The sequence below is a fragment of the Rousettus aegyptiacus genome, unplaced genomic scaffold (genome assembly GCF_014176215.1).
Source record: "Rousettus aegyptiacus isolate mRouAeg1 unplaced genomic scaffold, mRouAeg1.p scaffold_m13_p_13, whole genome shotgun sequence".
Classification (NCBI taxonomy): Eukaryota; Metazoa; Chordata; class Mammalia; order Chiroptera; family Pteropodidae; genus Rousettus; species Rousettus aegyptiacus.
Genome location: NW_023416288.1, coordinates 36,178,319 through 36,197,364, shown reverse-complemented (window position 1 = coordinate 36,197,364; position 19,046 = coordinate 36,178,319). Strand labels below are relative to the sequence as shown.

General features: G+C 42.7%; 1 protein-coding gene across 5 annotated transcripts in view; it reads right to left on the bottom strand.

Annotated features, from left to right (window-relative positions):
* CREB5 (cAMP responsive element binding protein 5) overlaps positions 1 to 19,046 on the bottom strand; it is a 379,991-nt gene that overhangs the window by 229,598 nt on the left and 131,347 nt on the right. For all 5 annotated transcript variants that reach the window (XM_036230426.1, XM_036230429.1, XM_036230424.1 and 2 more), the window contains one exon: positions 4,157 to 4,329. In XM_036230426.1, the coding sequence (XP_036086319.1) occupies positions 4,157 to 4,329 (173 nt within the window). The remainder of the gene's footprint in view (positions 1 to 4,156; positions 4,330 to 19,046) is intronic.

Below are 19,046 nucleotides of genomic sequence, written 5' to 3'. Positions count from 1 at the left end.
CCAAATAGATAATATAGCTACACAACACATGAACATATATGTGCCAGGACTAATTGGTATAAAATCAGGGAGAGGTTATATATATAAATGGCTTCACATGTGCATGCTGTTGAATAGAGTTTCAAGTTTCCTGGTATATTACCTAGAATATTCCATAATGGGCCAGATATCATTTTTCCAAATAGCAGTCTTGGTAGGAACATCTGTATATTCTGATGTTAGACCTATCACACTCCCATTGTAAACAATTACTGTCAAATAATTTTTACCAATAATTTAACCAATTTATACCCTTTCCCGACTCAGTACAGAAAATTACATCTGTAGAACATTTTGAGAACAGAAAGAATCCAGGAAGAAAATTTGTGGAATATTTTGGCAGTGCCTCCCTTGAGCTGTCAGAACTCTGTACTGATATCTATTCTTGTAGAACTCCACACTCCATGTTATCTTCATCACCCTTCTGAAGAATTACTGAGCAAGAATTATCCACTATCATTTACTCTGTAAAGAGAAATAGACTTCTTTAGGGAAACTGGGACCTATTAAGATTATATCAACTGATTATTGGCTCCTACAAAAATGTCTCATGTGAGAAGAGAGAGAGAGAGAGAGAGAGAGAGAGAGAGAGAGAGAGAGAGAAAGGATAAGAGACAGAGAAAGAGAGAATTTACACGACCACTACCTGCTCATCTACTATTTTTCCTAGGCTTTGCTGGCTTGATCCTGAATTAATGAGCCTGTTACATGATATCTAATAAAAATGACTAGAGTGGAGATCTTGGAATCTGCCACATATTTGGTCCAAGGCTGAATCGATTTCATCTATATTTAACACACGCTTGCTTTCCATCTCACTTGCTCCTCCACAGCTCATGCCTCACTAATTTTTTTTTTTTCCAATCTGGAAAACTTATCTCCTAAAATGCTACCATCAATCAGCCAAATACACTCTTCCCGACAGTGCGTCTGCCAGTTTGACTAAGCACAAGTAGTCACTAGTTTGGGGATGCCTCCCACACTCTCTAGTGCTGTGTATTTTTCTAGCCTACCTAACCACACAAGTGCAATTTGGGATATTTATACTCACCTTCCGTTTCTATCGGGATAGCAGTACTGCTCAGACAGAACTGGGCACAGGGCATGGTACAGGGTGAAAAGAGAAGGAAGGGAAGTGCCTGCATTGCTTATCTATCTACTGTCAACCTTATTTCTTCAGATTTTTGCATTTCCACCCATATTGGTCTACTTTGGCTAAGCGCCTGCTCAGAAAGTATGAAAATCAAATGCTCACAAGGATGCAAACGCTTCGCTCCCCGAATCTTCCCTGAGAACGGGCAGTGCTACCATTGCCTGATCCTTCGCGTCAGCACCACTCCCACTGCATTCAAGCCTCTAAGCTTAAATACGGCACGAAGGGAGAGGGCAGAAAGGAGAGCAAAAGTAGGGTTGGCAGCAGAAGCCAAACACTAGTGGAAGAGGAGGAAAGACGGGGAGCAGGAGACGGGCGGCCCCTTCCTCTCCCACAAAGTTCCAGTTGTGAACACACCCACTGGCCACAGCAAGAGAGCGCCGTGCGTGGGCACAGGTGGGTCCCAGCCCCTCTGGCTGGATGCAGCTTAAGCGCAAGCCCGAATGAAGACTTTCATTGCTGTTTGCTGTTTTTGTTGGCCAGTTGCCATGGCAAACATTTGCAGGTGGCTTGGCCAGATTTTGACACTTAAATATTTGAGGTTGTGATAAAAATCAGAATATTACTACAATATGGTTCTGTGCAGCCTCAAAAAAAAAAAAATCTATCTGCAATTTCAAATGCTCATTTAAAGACACAGTCTCCAGAGGGAACTCATGTTTTAAAATAAGTACTCATTTCCTCTTTGCTGAGAGAAATAAAAGAGTCAACCATCCCCAAATGTTACCACCTAGAGTTTTATTCCGAATCCACTGGTGAGATGGGTTGGGTTGTTCCTTGCTGAGTCCCCACAATCATCCGGGCAAGGTTTTGAATGGGTCACATGGAGAAAATGGAAATGACAGGATGTGTGGGTTGAAATCAACATGGTTAGCGTGACAGGGAAGAATCTGAAGAAAAGAAACAGCCTCCCTCAAGTCTGGCAATGAGACAGAGTCCTAAAAGTGACAATTATCTCCTGGAACACACCAGGAGAGACATACGACACCCCAGGACTGGGAATAAATGAGAAAATGGAGTGGGTCAGGAGGTCACACGTCCCAGGAAAACACCCCCACCCAGCCAGGCATAGTGACACAGCTTAGAAACGTCACCCAACTATACAGCCCTGGGGCAGCTGGGTAAATTATCAACAGAGTCAACACCCATAGTAGAATTTCGTGCTAGCCCTTAAAAGATTGTTTCACAAAAACCAGCATTGTGCTAACAATGGCCAAACACTGAGGGCCTCCAAGAGGGTAGCTGGGGACCGGTCGGGGAGAGGCAGGACTCCAGGGGAGAAGGAATGCTGTAAAACCGCTAGTAAACTCTAGCACATTTTATGTTTTTTCCCCTTGAAAGAAAAATAAAATAATTATAATTAGCTGGCCTAACTGTGAATTGTCTGCCCAAAGCCAAGCCACTAGAGTGAAGGAGTCCCTTGAAATTAAGATGCCGACTTTAACAAACTCGGCCCCACCCTCTTAGAATATTATAGGTTCTTGCCCTAGATGGTGGCAACATTTGCTCCCATGGTCATCTGAGAAGAAAGGAAATCTTTAACAGAGACACTTGCTAATTCAGTGTTGGCTTCTTCAGACAAAGCCAGGCATTCAAACGGCAGGGTTAATTTTCCGTCTTGAATGGGAAACCAACGTACCCACGGCAAACTCACAAAACCATCACTGTCCACAACTCGTATTTGTTAAGGTGGGTCTTCACATGCCACGACCCATCCTGGTGAGCCGAGAAAGGCGAGAGGCAAGGTGTCTCTTGTAGAGCAGCTGAAGGAGGAAGAAGCCGGCCCTGAACCAGTGCTCGCTCTCGGTCTGTAATTCTTACGAGCATTAGAAATAAAGGGGGAAAGACACACTGACAAATTGCAGGACCGCTTCCAATTTTTTTTCAATCTCCATATCCAGTATTCAACTGAACATTTAAGCTAAATTCTGATGCATACACCAAACACAGCAGGCTCATTATCCTGTTTTAAACAGACCACTTTGGGAACATAGAGCAACCAGTTTTCAGAAATCTAAATTTATCAGTAATATATCCAGCAATATAAATTAATCATGACTCTTTGGCTTAAGTTATTATCATTTTTTTCCCCCGAAAACCTGAGTGCTCTTAAATCTTTTATTTCCTCTTTCCTCCACTCTTGTGAGGGTAGAAAGAAGAGATACCGCCCTCGTTCTAGAGATAAGGAAGCTGGGCCAGAGATTCTGCATTTCTAAGATGCTCCTGAGTAACACTCACACCGCTGGCCCTCAGACATGCTCTGATTGGCCAGGAGCAAGAGGTATGGCAGACACTTAGAAGTGAGAGCTCTTTCTATCCCATAATACGCGGGGGCTGGGACCATACTACCAATTTCTCTCAATGCATCGATATTATCTTTAATACATAAATAAGATGGAGAGGGCCTGCCTTCTTTGTTTTGTCTACTTCAAGAACGAATGTGGACCAATACACAGAGAGGGGAGAGCTAACAAGGAGGTATTAACAAGGAAGAGGAGCAAGGAAGAATGATCAGGGACTATGGGAATATACAGAAGACACAAGTGGCGGGCTTAGCAGATCCCAGGAAGGGAGGGACATACTCTGCTGGAGAGGAGGCGGGGCCAGTGAAACTTCCTTCCACCATCCTCAGGCATTTGTCCTGAGAACTATGCTGACATCTCCATAGCACCCATGGAGTTTCCTGCAACAGTCTTAACATTCACGAATCTTGCTAGAAGGAACAATGACATGGAATGACTTGCTTTTCCCCCTAAAGTCAGGGTCAAATATCTTCCACCAACCAGAGACTTCTTCTCCCTTTCCCCATCAAAAACGTCACCCTGAACTCCAGGCAGTATAGCACGCCAGCCAAGAAAACCAACTTCTGTCTCAGGCAATCCGAGTTCTAGAAACAAGGAGGAAATCCAGAACATTCCCTGAGCTCCAGCCAGGACGCGGAGACAGCCGAGGAGGCCCCCTTACCCGATCTGGCGGTTGGTGGAAGGTGCCTGTGTGATGACGGAGCTGGACTGGGGTGACGGCATGGCTTGCTGAATCACAACGCTGGTGTCATGGTTGGGCATCCGGGTGCTGCCAAGCTGGTGAGCTCCGGGCCCCGCCATGGCCCCACCCACTGTGTTATGCATCGAGATGTTCTGCCCAGAGAAGACAGAGAGAAAAGGTCAGAAGAAGTCAGCGTTTTATTCTCAAGCTCTCAAAGGCCCAAATTGGGAATCTGGTCATGTCAACCTAATAGAGAGTTATGGCTTCTGGCAAGCCATGGGTTCATTCTTCTTGTTACAACTTACAGCTATGAGAAGATGAAAAATAACCCTTCACCCTAAGAGTAAAGCACATAAGAAAATACCTTGAAGTTCACTAATCACTCTGCCGCCATCCTGATGTGAGGTTTACATCAGGGACGTTTAGCGCACATCTTCTCTGACTTGGTGTGATGTATACTGCATTTGAAAACGATTTCTGTGGTAAGTACATAATACTGTGATTTAGTGAAGAGTCATTTGGCATCCTGCTTTGAATGACAAGCTCACCAGGTAATTTTTTCTTTTTCAGTCTTATAAGAGTAGCCGACCACTATTTTTTCCCCCAGGAAACTACTAGTTTTCCAGATGATAATCTGGGTACCTGTGACCCAAGCCCACTAATCTGGGGAATGAGGATGGATGCCTGGAACAGCGATGGGGTGCCTGAGGTCCGATACACACGAGCAAGAGTTGCAACTTTCTGCTGTATTTCCATAAAATCAGTCCGTAACAATTTTATGGAATCATGGAATATAGAACAACGATTGATTGTCCGTCAATCAATGATTGATTGCTCACTGTCTTTTCCTCTAGAATGTAAAACGTTTGTGTTCACAATTTTATCCCATGGTGCTTGGAGCACAGTAGGCATTTTGGTAAACGGTATTACATAAATAAATGAGTGAAGAAACAAATAGGACAACTAAGTCACTGAAGGGACCTCGCATCATGTATTTATTTCTGATGAATTGATAAAAGGCTTCTTTGTTAAAAATTCAAAAGTAAGGTAAAATACTCAAGGTAAAGTGGCTTAAAAGACAACTCTTCCTAGAAAAGAAAGTCACTGGGGCAAGAGGATTCACACTTAGGCTGAAGAGGGCTGATCAACATGGTGGGACCGAAATCTGAAAAAGTCAGAACCTCAGAAAGAAAGAAAAAGTACAGGGCAAAGCAAAATAAATAACTGGACCTCTGTAAACTGCTAGGAACAGCGCTTCGGCCTAGCAGAGTATGAAAATTCGAGAGGTCATTTGGGCCACAGGTTGAGGATGGCAGGAAAGAAATGAAGTGTCACTAGCAATTTACTAGAGGAAAAAAATATATATATCTGTCTGCGCTTTGGGGTTAGCAAAGAACGAAGTAAATGTTCCCCAGGAGAACTAGAAGTGGTTCTTTGAAGTTCTTCTGCAAAGAACAGGATTTCCTGCACGATGTGTTAAATGATGGTGATAACATAGAGGGTATTTGGGGTGGCTGTGTCCATCACGCTGCACCTTTCCCAGGTTTCTGATTTCTAACTCCTGGCCACACAGTTTGTCAGGCGTCCAGATGGCAACTGGGCACCTGGCTCAGACTGCGAGCCGACTGTGTCGTCGTGGATTCCCCAAAGGCACGAACGGGCTCACACCTACACACAGGGCCCACGAGCGCCTCTTCTACACGGGGAGGCTTTTCTGATGTGGGAAAATATTGTGGCTGGTTAAAGTAAGATGAAAGGAAGTGGCGATTTGCATTGGGGTGGCAGCGCAGGGACATGCTTGAGTTCCTGAGCTTTTTTTTTTTTTTTTTTTTTTTTTTTTTTATAGGATCTTGAGACCTAGAGAATGGGACTAAAAATAATAAAAATGAAAACAATTGTGTTATTTCTTATGAAAGTGAACCTTAACAAACATACGTCCCCAGGTCTTAATTAGGTCTTGAAGTAAACAATTACAAGGATTATTTTTTCCATCGTTTGGATTCTCAAAGATACTCAAAAATTTTCATCTTGCTCACAGTCACCTACTTTGTCAATAACAGCCCTTGACTCTCTTCTAGAATTATTTCTGTTGTGCGATGCTACCAAAAGTTTTCGATAAAGCTGTGCAATTTCATTTTTAAAATAAAAAAATCTTTAAAGTCACAAAAAAGAATCTAAAATCTGGGAACCTCCTTTGACTTACCTTTGATACGTCTTTTCTATCCCCCCATATACAGTCTCCGAATACTACAAATTCGGCTTCAGCATCCTGCATCACTTCTATATTTCCATCTCTCCTTCTTCCAACCTAGACTCAACCACCGCCGTCTCCTCTCCCGGACTACGTAGTGGTCTCCTAGCTGGTCGCCTGTCACGCCCTCTGGCTTCCCTTTCTCCTCTTTCCCGCACTATAGCCACAGTGATCTATCTCCTCAAAAGGCAAAACTGATCATGTCTACACGGTCCCCATCCCCAGCTTTCTGGATGGCTTCCCATGGTTTAGAAGACACTGGCAGCCCTCTTCATGTGACCTCCGAGGCCTGTCTGGAGCCCTTCCACCTCCCCAGCTCATCTCACACCACTGTCGCTCTTGCTCTCTGTGATTTACTCCACCCACCTGGAATTTTTCTGCCCTTGAAATGACCATATTCCATTTCAGCGCAGGGCCTTGGAGCACACTCTTTTCTGTTACCTGCGTTCTTCCCCTGACTCCACCTCTAAATTTCAAATGAAGCATCTCGTGAGGAAGATTTTCCTGACCTCGCCAGTGATGGGCACCATCTCCCTCTCCTTTGTAGTACTTTCTACAAGTTTACAATTGTTTTTGATTATTTGATTAATATCTGTTTCTTCCTCAAGAATATGAGCATAATAAGAGAAGGGACTAAATCTGACTCTACACCCCATTGTGTCGATAATGTCTAAGTCAGTGCCTGGCATACAGTAGGTGCTCAATAAATAAGGAGTGAATGCATGAAACACAAAATAACATTCCTAGACCATTCAATATAATGAAGTCTTATCTTATATGCCCCGGACAATTTTGCAGAGTGCTAAGTTCTTGTCTATTTACCTTGAGATCTCATGGTATGTTCATAATAATAGAGTTTTAGATGTTAAGGTACTTCTTTGATTCTGGGCTAGAGAAATAGAGAGGCTCCTCACTGAGAAGAAAGCCACAAACATGTCATGTAGATTGGAAAGTAAAGCCTTTGGTAAAATATTACATGATCCCTTGGAGGAAGTTACCAAGAGGTGACCTCCAAGTCTTTGGACACTTTGGCTCAAATGGTAGTGACAACCATTTTTTATCTCTGCCACAAAAAAAAAAAAAAAGAAAGAAAGAAAGAAAAGAAAAAGAAAAAGAAAAACTGACTTGTGCTGGAGTACAAATAAACTGGTTTCATTTCTTCAGAGTAAAGCATGTTCAAAGAGAGGAAAAAGTATATCTCCTCACCCAAAAACGTTTAAGAGTCTTCTCTGACAATCGTTAAAAAGAATAAAAAAGACTATCTAGAAAAATACGTCACACCCTCCCCCAACGCCCTTTTAAAGACATTTCTTTGTCTCTGTGATCTCTACTAGAGATAGAAAAAGCTTTAAAAGTTATATTCTAATTCTTAGATAACCTCCTTTCTCCCCCACACATGAAATCTGCAAATTCTCCAGCCTCCTTCTCCCACACCCAGAGGGTAACTTTAAAACATTGTGGAAAAATAAACAATTAGGCAAGCATTATCATTTCATATTAAGAGGAGATCTATTTTTTTTTTTTCCTTTAAGCATTACATAGTAACTCAAAATTGAAATTATTTTCTGAGTTCACATTTTCCCAATTATGGGTTCAAAACCTGTCTTCATTGATAAAAGAATGGCGTTTTACCTCTGGATAAATTAAATATCCGATTTCAAAAACACAAAGAGTGATTCTATCTTGCTGAGTTATTTCTGCTAGTATAGTTGCTTAGATTTGGAGCTGGTAAAACAATGTCACAAAACCGGTGGATGGATGTCAATATGCCAAGAAGGACTGGGGAATATTCCTCGAGTTCCAGCCTTTGGCCTTTTCCCGTTCAACAATTTTATCAACAGCTTGGATGAAGATGTAAAAATCGTGCTTGTCATCTCCGTGGCGGACACATGTTGGGAGGCATAGCTAATGTTCTGGATAGTAGGCTCGGGTTTTCCTTGAGCCAACTGTGTGATCTGGCCTCCAAAAATGCTAACATAAATCTAGGTTATTAGAAGAGAAGTGCGATGTCCAGATCGAGGGAAGTAATTATTCCACTGTAGAGCACGTCGGATTGACCACATTTGGCCACCACATTTTAAGGGGGAAATTGACAAATAGGAAGGAATGAAAGCAATGGAGGCATCCAAAACGCATCCCAGGAAGAATGGTCGAAGAATCAGGGAATGTTTAGTCTAAAGAAGAGAACACCTAGAAAGTCGTGCTAACTGCCTTCGAATATTTGCAGGATTAGACATAGTCTCCGTTGCTCCAGCAGTCGTAATTTCAAAAAATGGGATCATGATGATAAAAAGCCAATAATAACTACAATGTGGGTTCCTTTTTTTAAGCAGCCACTATGGTGGATGCTTTCTAACCGCAGCTCTAATCCTCACAATGACCCTACAAAGTAGGCATTATTATCTTTCTTTTAAGAAAGGAAAAAACACCACACCATCACTAATACCATGCCATTCACCCTGGCCACCCTCACTCCTTTTGAACTGATACTGTAAAAATATGAATTTGACCTTTTGTTGGGATAAATTTACCAAAATGGAGAGATGTCAAAAGACAAAACAAACTGCTTTGTAAAGTACTGAGCTTCTGGTATGAGAGTTAAGACAGTAGAGGCTAGTGGTCATCTGTCAAGGATGTCACCAAGAGGATTCTTGCATCAGGAGGGAAATGGCACTAGATGACCTCCAAGATCTCTTCTGTTGCTCAGATTCTCTCACTTATGATACATGGTTCATACTTTGGCTTAAATGTTTCCAAATGCTCAGTAATATGTGATAATGTTGAAAATATATCGTCTTAGGCGTAAGGAGGTCTCTCCTAGTTCAGTCTCTACCCCTCCTTGTAGCCATGTAACCCTGGATAAATCATTCAACTTCCCTGGGCTCCACAACCTCATTGATAAAAGCAAAGGGTTGGACCACATGGTCTCCATGATCTTTTCCAGTTCTGATACTCCATAAGTCTCTCTGTTACATTTTATGAGACACTAAATATCCAAACAGACTTTTTAGACTCTGATTCATGGGCCTAGAAACATTGATTTTTCTCTATAACCATAAGCTTTTGCAGAAATTAACCTTCCGAAAATTATAGCTTTCTGCCAGACCCAAGGGATCATGATTTAAGAAACGGATCTAACAAAAAGTAAAATTTCTCAAACATCGCAGATGAGAACTCCACAGAAAAACTATCTTCACCTAAAATTTTCCCTCTTTGGTTCAAATTCTTCCACATGTCCTTAGATTTCTTTCTCCTTTAATGTCCTGTAACATACCTTGCTTTCCATTCATTGTTGTTCTGAGACATAAGGGTGTGAATGGGATGGGAAACAGGGAAATAATGAGTCGTGATTGCATACTCCGTGAGCTTGAAGTAGGGTGGTAATTGTCTTTCTGCGTGCATGGACTTGGAATACAATATGCAAAAAAACAACCTGATATGTGTGAATATACATCCATGTTCTTACAAATAACTATAATTTTAGGGTGTGGTAATGAAGGATGAAGGAAAGTGGGCCACAAATGAAAGTGAAGGTTGGAGCATACGGGCAAAATAATGTTGATTCCCATAAGGTCCCAAAATGTTATCTTCAAATCTACATTCTGTCCAACTGCCAAGGTGTGGAGACTTTATGGGTTTCTCTATAAAGAGCCAGGGTCATCTCGACACGCGTTTACAAGTTGAGTTGTGCAATCTTGAAGTTGTCTGCATCTTAATGATGCCTGGGCAGTTAGGAAGACTTTCAGAACTTCTCAGATGTAAACAACCATGAGCTGCATCCAAAAATGTCTGAGACATTCACAGAATAACAAAGGTTCAAACTTTCTGGGAGACACTAGGCTCTCTGGAAGCGTAGAAGGGATTCTAGAGAGTCTTGAGGGCTCCTTTCTGATGCTCCCATGAGCGGCAGTACCAGTATGGGTATTTTGAATCCTACTTAGAGGCTAGGCTGCTCCGTGACAGAGGGGACAGTGAGGTAGTAGACGAGTCAGGGTAGGTGAGAGGTGAGGAGACCAGGGCCCACACAGGCTACCTCTCTCTCCATCGCATTCTCCTTAGCATGTTTACATAGTGCAAGATGCACAGTAGAAGAAACCATCTCAGGCAACCCTTGAAGGAAGGGAAGGGGGAGGAGAGCACAGGGCACTGTCGAAACTCCAGCCTTGACACGCACATTTAAATTTTGGCTTTTTCAGAGTTTCATACTTACCCTCCACAGAATTCTAAGAGGGCACATGGTACAGAAAGAAAACATGGGCACTGGAATCAGGAGCAAGTTCACATTGGCTCTATATCATGTGGGGCATGTTATTCAAGTTCTCTGAGCCATACCTTCCTCATCCTTAAAAATGGAGAAAACTCTCTAGTAGACAGGGTTGTAGTGAGTACCATGTGTGAGAACGGATGTTCCAGCATAGTGCCTGACAACAACTCTCAGTAAAGTTCACAACCTGAAGTTCAGAGAGTAATGGTTCATTCTGAGTGTCTACTCCCCATGACTGATATTAATAGAAATATTATCAATAATAGCTAACACTTACACAACATTATAATGTCAGAAAATTTAATTTTACCATCAGTCTAGGAGGCAGGTATTATTATCCCCATTTTACAACTGTGGAAACCGAGGCACAGGAGTGGTTAAGTGACTTGCTCAAAGTCACACAACCGAAAAGTGGAGGAGCTCAGATCTAGGCAGTTTGGCTTCAGAGTCCAGGCTCTTACCTACTTAACCATACTTCCCCAATAGTCTTGCTGTAAAAATGTTTTCTAGTGGAAAGTGACATGGTATCTGACACTGTTTCTATCGATATTTTAAAAAGTTATTAACTGATACTGGCATGTGGTCCTGAGAATTACAGTATATCTGTCATATCACTAATTTGGATCGATGTTATCACTACCATCTTCACGTCTAGAAAAGCCTGGGAAGACACCATGACTTTCCTGCAGAATAATTGATTAGTGACCTTTGTATTGAGATCGTGTTGCCTACATGGGCATTTCTAGGCTAGTTTACCATGAACAGGGCAAATTAGGATTAGGAAGGGAAAGCTATAGTTCAAACAGCGTTGAATAGTACTTTAATCAAACTACTAAAACAAGCAAACAAACAACCCTCACTCGCTCAGTCTTTGATGTTAGTTCCCCTTCCTCAAGAGTTCCAAGAGCTCAGGGGAAGCCTGAGAAAGAGCCCATTTTTATGATGTTTGGATCAAATTCAACGTCCAAGGCAAATTTCCTTGCAACGGGTAGAAGGACAGCTTGCACAGTGATGTGGCCTTCAGTGACCTTGGTCCACTCGCCCGTTTCAAGGAAGCAGGCACCACCCACCCCCCTTCCTGTCTGCAAGATACAGAGCAGCAGCATCCATCTGACTGGCCTACCCTCCCCAATCCCAGGCCTCTGTCATCCCTTCTAATACTGGGTTTGAGGCAAGAACCATCCCCGTAAGCATTTTATAGCTATTCATTTAATACCATAGTAAAATGCTCAAGACAATAAATGTCTTCTCAGGTGCCACCCTTGACTGTGAGAAACAATTTTCAAGTGTCTCTCAAAGATCCTGCTCCTTCCTGTTCAGACGCTCAGGGCCTTAGACTGTCTGTGTTTCTGCTCTCATCTACACCACTTTATTGTCTCAGTTGCTCCTGCTAAATATAGTCAAACGAGTTAAGAGGAATGACATGGTACCATTTCATTCAGGTTACTGGAATTACAGTCGGGCACGTTTCTGTGGCTGATGTTTCTACAGACATCCTGGAAACTAGAAACTAGTCTAATACCACTGAAAATGATGTTGTACTCACTGGTATGGTTCCTCATTTCACAAGAATCTTCTACCGGAAAGACGCACATTCCATCATGGCACCAGACTACTTAAACCCTTGCGCTGGCCATCCATTGTCTCCTACGTGTGCCTTTGCGTTGACTTCAGCCTTTTACAGCCTGGTCCCAATCGGTCTTTCCCACATTACCTCCTGGCAGCCCGACCTCCTTCTTCCTCCCCACTGCTGCTCACACACACAGACTTCCACGTTTCTTGACTATGCAGCACCATTTCACGTGTCTTCCACCTTTGCACTTAATATTTCTTCTTTGCGATTGATCTACTTGTCACACCCAGCTATGATATCCTCTCCTTCGTGGAGCCTTCCCCAAGCCGTTCTGGCCCTGTTAGCTGTTCCCTACTTGGTGCTCCCACTGTGTCTCGTCCACACCGCCATTAGAGAGCATGACTTGTGTCCACAAGTGATTCCTTCAGTAAACCTGCAGCAGGGAATACGCCATGTTCGTCAGAGAACAGCCACCGTCTGCTCCATGACATGCATTTTGCAGATATGCAATAAATTCAACTATTTGGTGAATAAATGAATAATGTATGATCTTGACCAAGTTTATGGCTTCTCTTTGCTGCAGTTTTCTCATTTGTTAAATAGGAACAACCAACCCTACGGTGGAAGATTTTTATAAAGATTATGTCAAGTAGTATAAATACAGAGCTAAGTGCAATGTTGAACACATTAAATGCCCAATAAATGTTAGTAGCCATTATTATAATTATCATTGCTGTTATCACGATTACTGCCAAGCTAACACTACTTCCCCACTAGGCAGAATTAATTAACTGCTCCTTTGTCCTCCATCTTATCTCATATATATTTCTTTCAAAGCTTTTATGACACATTGGTATATTTATTTATCTATCTATCTATTTATTTGTTTGTTTGTTTGTTTGTTTATATGTCAGTTTTCCCCTTCCAGCTATGAACACTTTGACTACAGAGACAGGGTCTGATTTCGTGCCCCCAACCTCAGGGCTTCATACAAGGCCTGTCACATAGATGTTTGATGAGTGAATGTATAGTGACTATTGCTGTGGAAAAGAAAAAAGGAAACACAAGCACTCTTCTATGTGTCCTACAATTTACGGGGAATATGAAAATTTATGAAAAGATGGAGATGGAAAACGAATGAATCTGAAAAATACCTTGACAATAGGAACAGGAAGAGACGCACCATCTAGAGCTGCTGAGACCATGGTCTGAAGGGCAAAGGGCTAGTCAACACGTCCGCGTGTTCATCCGAGCTCCGCCATTCAGCACGTGATCCCGTGTAGCTTCTTCGCTCTGTTGATTTTGCCTTCATAATGATTCCCACGTCTGCCTTTTCTTTGCTATTCCACAAGCTCCACAGCTTTATCACCTCCTATACTGATTACACGATCGCTTCCTGCTCTGCTGCAGCCTTCCGATCCTTCTGGTCTCTCCCAGTCTACTTCGGACCACACTGCCCAGTTAATCGGTACATGTCACTTCTCAACTCTAAAACTGACCAGAGTTTCCCTTACTTACTAAAGCCCACTCTTAGTCTTGTCTCAACGGTCTATGTATCCAGTCCCACTTCTTATGCTTGTCTCCTGTCCAAATTCTCCACTCCAGTCACATTTCTCTACTCTCTACACACTCATGAATTCAAATTCTCACCTTTACACCTTTGCAGGTACATTCCCCAGGCCTGCAATTTCCTCCCTTCCTCACTGCCTAGCTAAATCCTATCCTTTAGGCATTAAATTTGTTGACTGGTAGACGGTGTCATTTCAAGTACAGAATGAGGATAGTATGCCCTTGCTCCCTGTGACTTGAAAAGAACTTTAATATTGCCTTACAACCCTGCCCTCTCTCCTCTGACATCATTTCATTCTTAAAAAAAAACTGCCTTCCTCTCTTTATTTCAAGTTCATCTTCTCGATGCCACCTCCATAACTAAAGATATCCCCCTGTTTTTCTACCTCAGTACTACAATCCTTTCCTTTATAGCACATGTCAATTGGCTAAATGGGCAATTGTTATCATTATTATTTCCAGTTCATCACATTAGAAATTCCAGAAAGAACGAGACAATGCGTGTCTTGTAATCTATAACTATTGCCCAGCTTAGTGCCTGGCACAGAACTAAATGACCACTGATGGAATGGATAAATGAATTATGATTTCTGAGATGGTAATATGGGATGAAAAACAATTTATCATTTCCTCTTGTCTACGTTGGGCATATAGTTATGTTAAGCCTGACATACAAAGAGGTAACATTTGCTCATTTGAGTCCTCAAGAGTTATATCAACACACAGAGGCCAGAACATAGCTCAATAATCTTCTCAAACTGCCCCGTGTTTGGTGAACTCAAGCCTGAGCCACTGGCTGAAGTGAGCCAAGGTGGGCCTTCCTAAGCAACTAGAAAACAAGACAGGAAAAGCTACAGCAAAAGGACTGGAAACAAACAAGGACCTGGGATCCTGAGGCCAGCATGGGGAAGGGAAATGGACGGCACAAGGCATCACCAGGATCACACTTCTGTGTTGCCCAGGGAAGAAGAGGGTCCCCGTCATCATGACATGGGTGTTGGGCACATGATGAAATACTGAGAAGTCACAAAGAAGTGCTGGTCTAGCCCTGTAAGAGGCAAATGGCCCATTATAGAGCTACTCAATAGACTTCTCTCCCTTCCTTAACAGAAAATGTAAAATTATTTAAAATAAGAATGCATAAAAATCCAGCACAGGGATGCTGAGGGTCTGTTTCTTCAGCATTTCAAAGAGAATCAAATACTCACTTAATGACCAGAAATACAAACACAGCACTCTCTTAAATGCTGCTAATGACATACTCCAGCTCTGAGAAGAGACTCTCCTTTGCCTTTCCCTTGCCCAAGCCCCTCTTCCTCCGCTCTTCTCTCCTGGCCAAAAGAACGGGAAGGCGGGGCTGGCCCGCGCAAATGAACTTGCTCGACAACTCCCCTGCCTGGAGCACTGCTCTGGCATCTGCATTCCTGAATATTTGGCAAGATCACGCTCTTAACATGAAACAGAAATGTGATCTTCGGTGGGAAGGAAAATGTGCTACAAAGTGGACTTCCTCCTCCGAAACAATGGAGAATAAGCGTGCTTGCACCACGGCGCACTTCTGGTGGAACCCGTCAGGCGGCTCACTGTGAATGGCTGCGCTTTGTAAGTTGTTTACTACTTCACAAACACGGGTTACCGCGATGCTGTTCTAATGATCGATATCAATTAAGCAACATATTTCTATCCTGAGAAGTGGCTGTTCCATTGGAGGACTCCTGAATCGCAAACTGAATCACAGTTACCAGCATTTGTTAAGTCTTAGAGCAAAAACCAAATTACACAATGCTACAGAGTAAATCCATGAGAGATGCGTCTGTCTTATCTGATGAGATCCAATATAAAGAGATAACAGTTTTCACCTGATCGTAGCAAACCAAGCAGCCCTGGTCCTGTTACAGGGGCACTGGCCACAACTGAACATGACAGTCCCTTAAAAATCTTCTGGAAATCTCATGTGAGTATTAAGAGCAAATTTAAAAATTCTTTCTTAGTAGTAGCTTGGGTTTTTTTGGATCCATAGGGAACCAGAAAAGTGCAAAGTGAGGTGGGTTCTATGTTCACAGTCCTCCAAACCTGCTCGGTATCACCCGTCACTACCGCCGCCTCATTTCCTACCACACCTCACCTAGTGCTCGCTGCTCCAGACCCGTGCTGGCCGCCTTGGTTTTCTGCTGACACGTGGGAGACTTGGCCCTGGCTGCTCCCGGTATCCTCACAGCTCCCTCCCTCGCCTCTCCCAAATGCTTGCGCACAGGGTACCTCCCGATGAGGCCCGTGTCTGAGGCTCCACCACTCTGTCCGAAATTACGACTTCGCCTCCTTGTTTGCATAGTTCACTTACTTAATCCACCCTTCCCTGTTCAGAACATCCACTCCTCTGGCACTTATTCCAATTCAAAAGCACCACCCCATTTCTGATTCTTATTCTGAAAATAAGAATTTGAGAGAAGAAAACTACAGAAAAAAAAAATCCAATGGCTCTGTTTTTCTTTTGTTTTTGTTTTTGTTTTTTTTTCCACCAAGGATCTCTTTTATGATTTTTCTCCATGGATGTCATGTTTCTAAAATACGTCTTTAAAATAAAATAAAATAGAATACTTCTTTAAAAATTACAAATTCATTTTCCTATATGATTCTGTGGTCTTCGAAGCTTTCGCATTCCTTAATTTCTAAAATCTCATTTCACTCCTTTGTACCGTCACACACTACTGTTCCAAGTGTTGATAAAATTCTAGACAAACAGAAAGAAATTGATGCTTTAGCTCGTCTGGGCAGACGCACTGCAGATAAATGTACAATTTCAATTAGAGAGTTTGACTACCGTATCATTTGGGGTCCCAGTAGGAAACAGATGGCATGATCAAAATGGGTAACTTGAGGAGTGATTGATTAATAAAGGAACTGTTTGCCAAGGTGTGGGCAGCGTGCAGAGGAGCCACGAGCCATGGCGCAGTACCCCGGGGCCAGTTCCAGCGGGGAGAGGCACCTAACTGGAGTTGCTGGGAGAGTGGACGCTCGCGCTCCCTTTCCTCCACCTCCGGAACCTGCTGCGGTGGCCCTGTGACCATTGGCCTAAATGCCATGGGAAAACACTAACTAAAGGTGCCGTTGGATGCGGTGGACACGGTCAGCTTTGCAGGGCAGAGGGGGCGGGAAGGGTGGAGGATGGGCCTGGACGGACAATCGGACGAAATGCGGTACACTACTGTGTTTTCATAAATCTTGCATTGTTTTATTTTCAAAGGAATATATTTGTAATAGACTTGCTCATTAGGGAAAACTTATATGAGAAAAAAACTGGCGAGAAGGAGCAAAATTACCATAATCCTAACATGCAACAAAAGACCTCTAATGTTTTACGATATCTCTGCAGATATTTCCTCTACACAAACACATACAACAGAATAGTATACAAAAGACACATATTACATGTATATGTATAGTGTGTGTGTGTGTGTGTATGTGTGTGTGTGTGTGTGGACAGAGAGAGAGAGTGAGAGAGATTCAAGGGACTCAAAAGATCAGAAACCCCAGTTTGAGACTCAGTAACACATTTTTAACTTCATCCCACCCATTATGACTAAAAAAAAAAAAATGTTATCTGTATCTTTATTTTCTTTTCTCTCATTTAAATCATCTAAGGGCAGGACTGTCACTAACCGAACTTACCCGTGTGCTTAATAAATCATAATAGGACTGATAAAAACAACAGAAGGCAAAGCCGAGACAGGCTCGTCGCACCGTGTACCCAAGGAACCCAGCTCTACACCACAAAGATGAGCCCAGACAAGCACGGCTCCTCTGAACCCGGCTACACGCCCTGAAACAATCAATGTCTCACTTTGAGGCCACAGCTTCTGGTTCATCTGTGTTCCTCCTGGTGGGACAATCGGGCTTGGAAGAAGAATGGCTTCGTATGTGGGAGTCACGGAAGGAAGGATTTGGCACCTGGTGCCTGTGGACCACAAAGCCATGACAGTGCCAAGCTCAGTTGTCCTTTCTGCCAAAGTTACTGGATGGGAGGAAAGTAAGTACGTTTACAAGTTGCATTTTCCCACCTTGACAGTCCAGATTTATGCGTTGGCTTGCTTAGCAGAAGCACTGAGGCCAATGAAACATTTCTGTTTCGATGATCTTCCCCAGCAGCCTCTCCCTCTCGTGTTGGAACACCAAGTCTGTAAGTCCTCAATCTCTGGCAACTTGAATGCTCTATAATTTTCTGTCTTGAGTTCGTTTCAATCCTATGATGTCGCATCCCTACTGACAACTTCAAGGCGGGGTGAATTTACTGATTATTTGATAGACTAAGAAATAATATTCCTAAATCTGAAATAAAGATTCGATGAGATCTCGGGGGAGCCCGGGACCCACATAAGAACCACACCCATTCTGCCAGAACCGTTAGTGAGTGAGTCCTTGGACCAAAGGCCTTATATCTCTCCCTGTGCGTGGACGCTCATGTCCTTAAGCAGATGGTACATGTGTGTTAGTTTATTTTTTGCTCTATAGATATGTTTCTTTTAATATTTGAATCTTGTCCAGTTACTTTTAAAGAAATCCAGTTATAGGTCTATGTATAATGTTTTTCAGATGTCTTTTCATACCTGTAAAGTTTACTAATCACTTTATGAAATAGTTTTCAAACCCCTATAGATGAATTCAGAAATTTAAATCTGTCCTTAAAAGTCAAATAGAACCTCAGCATGAAAAGCCATTTTAAAGGTTTATAACCATTGGTAAAAGGCATGTTTCAAGGCAAAAGATGAAACACAAAGTATTTGAATTTCTTATATTATCTTTACCCTGGTAAGCATCTTCACCTACAAGATAGTTTTACATTTATACATAATACTGATTTCTCTGGGCGGCTAACTAACTCTCCATCCCTTTTTCAACTAAACAATGACAATGTTTAGGTATAAAATCCAATCTCTCATCTGCTGGCATTGGGAGAGACCACCCCTCCCCACACATACACACACACAAAGCATCAGGGCCCTCATGAATGCCTTGTCTTGCACGTTGGCCCATTTATTCGAACATCCTTTCACATCTCCCCATTGCTAGAGGTTCAGGCTCCAATGTCTGACGAAGTGCTGACGAGGTTAAAACGCATTTCTTTCCCTTTCCTCTAACCAACCCCCCACCCCACCCAAACCCGCACCCACACATACGTACACACACACACACACACACACACACACACACACTC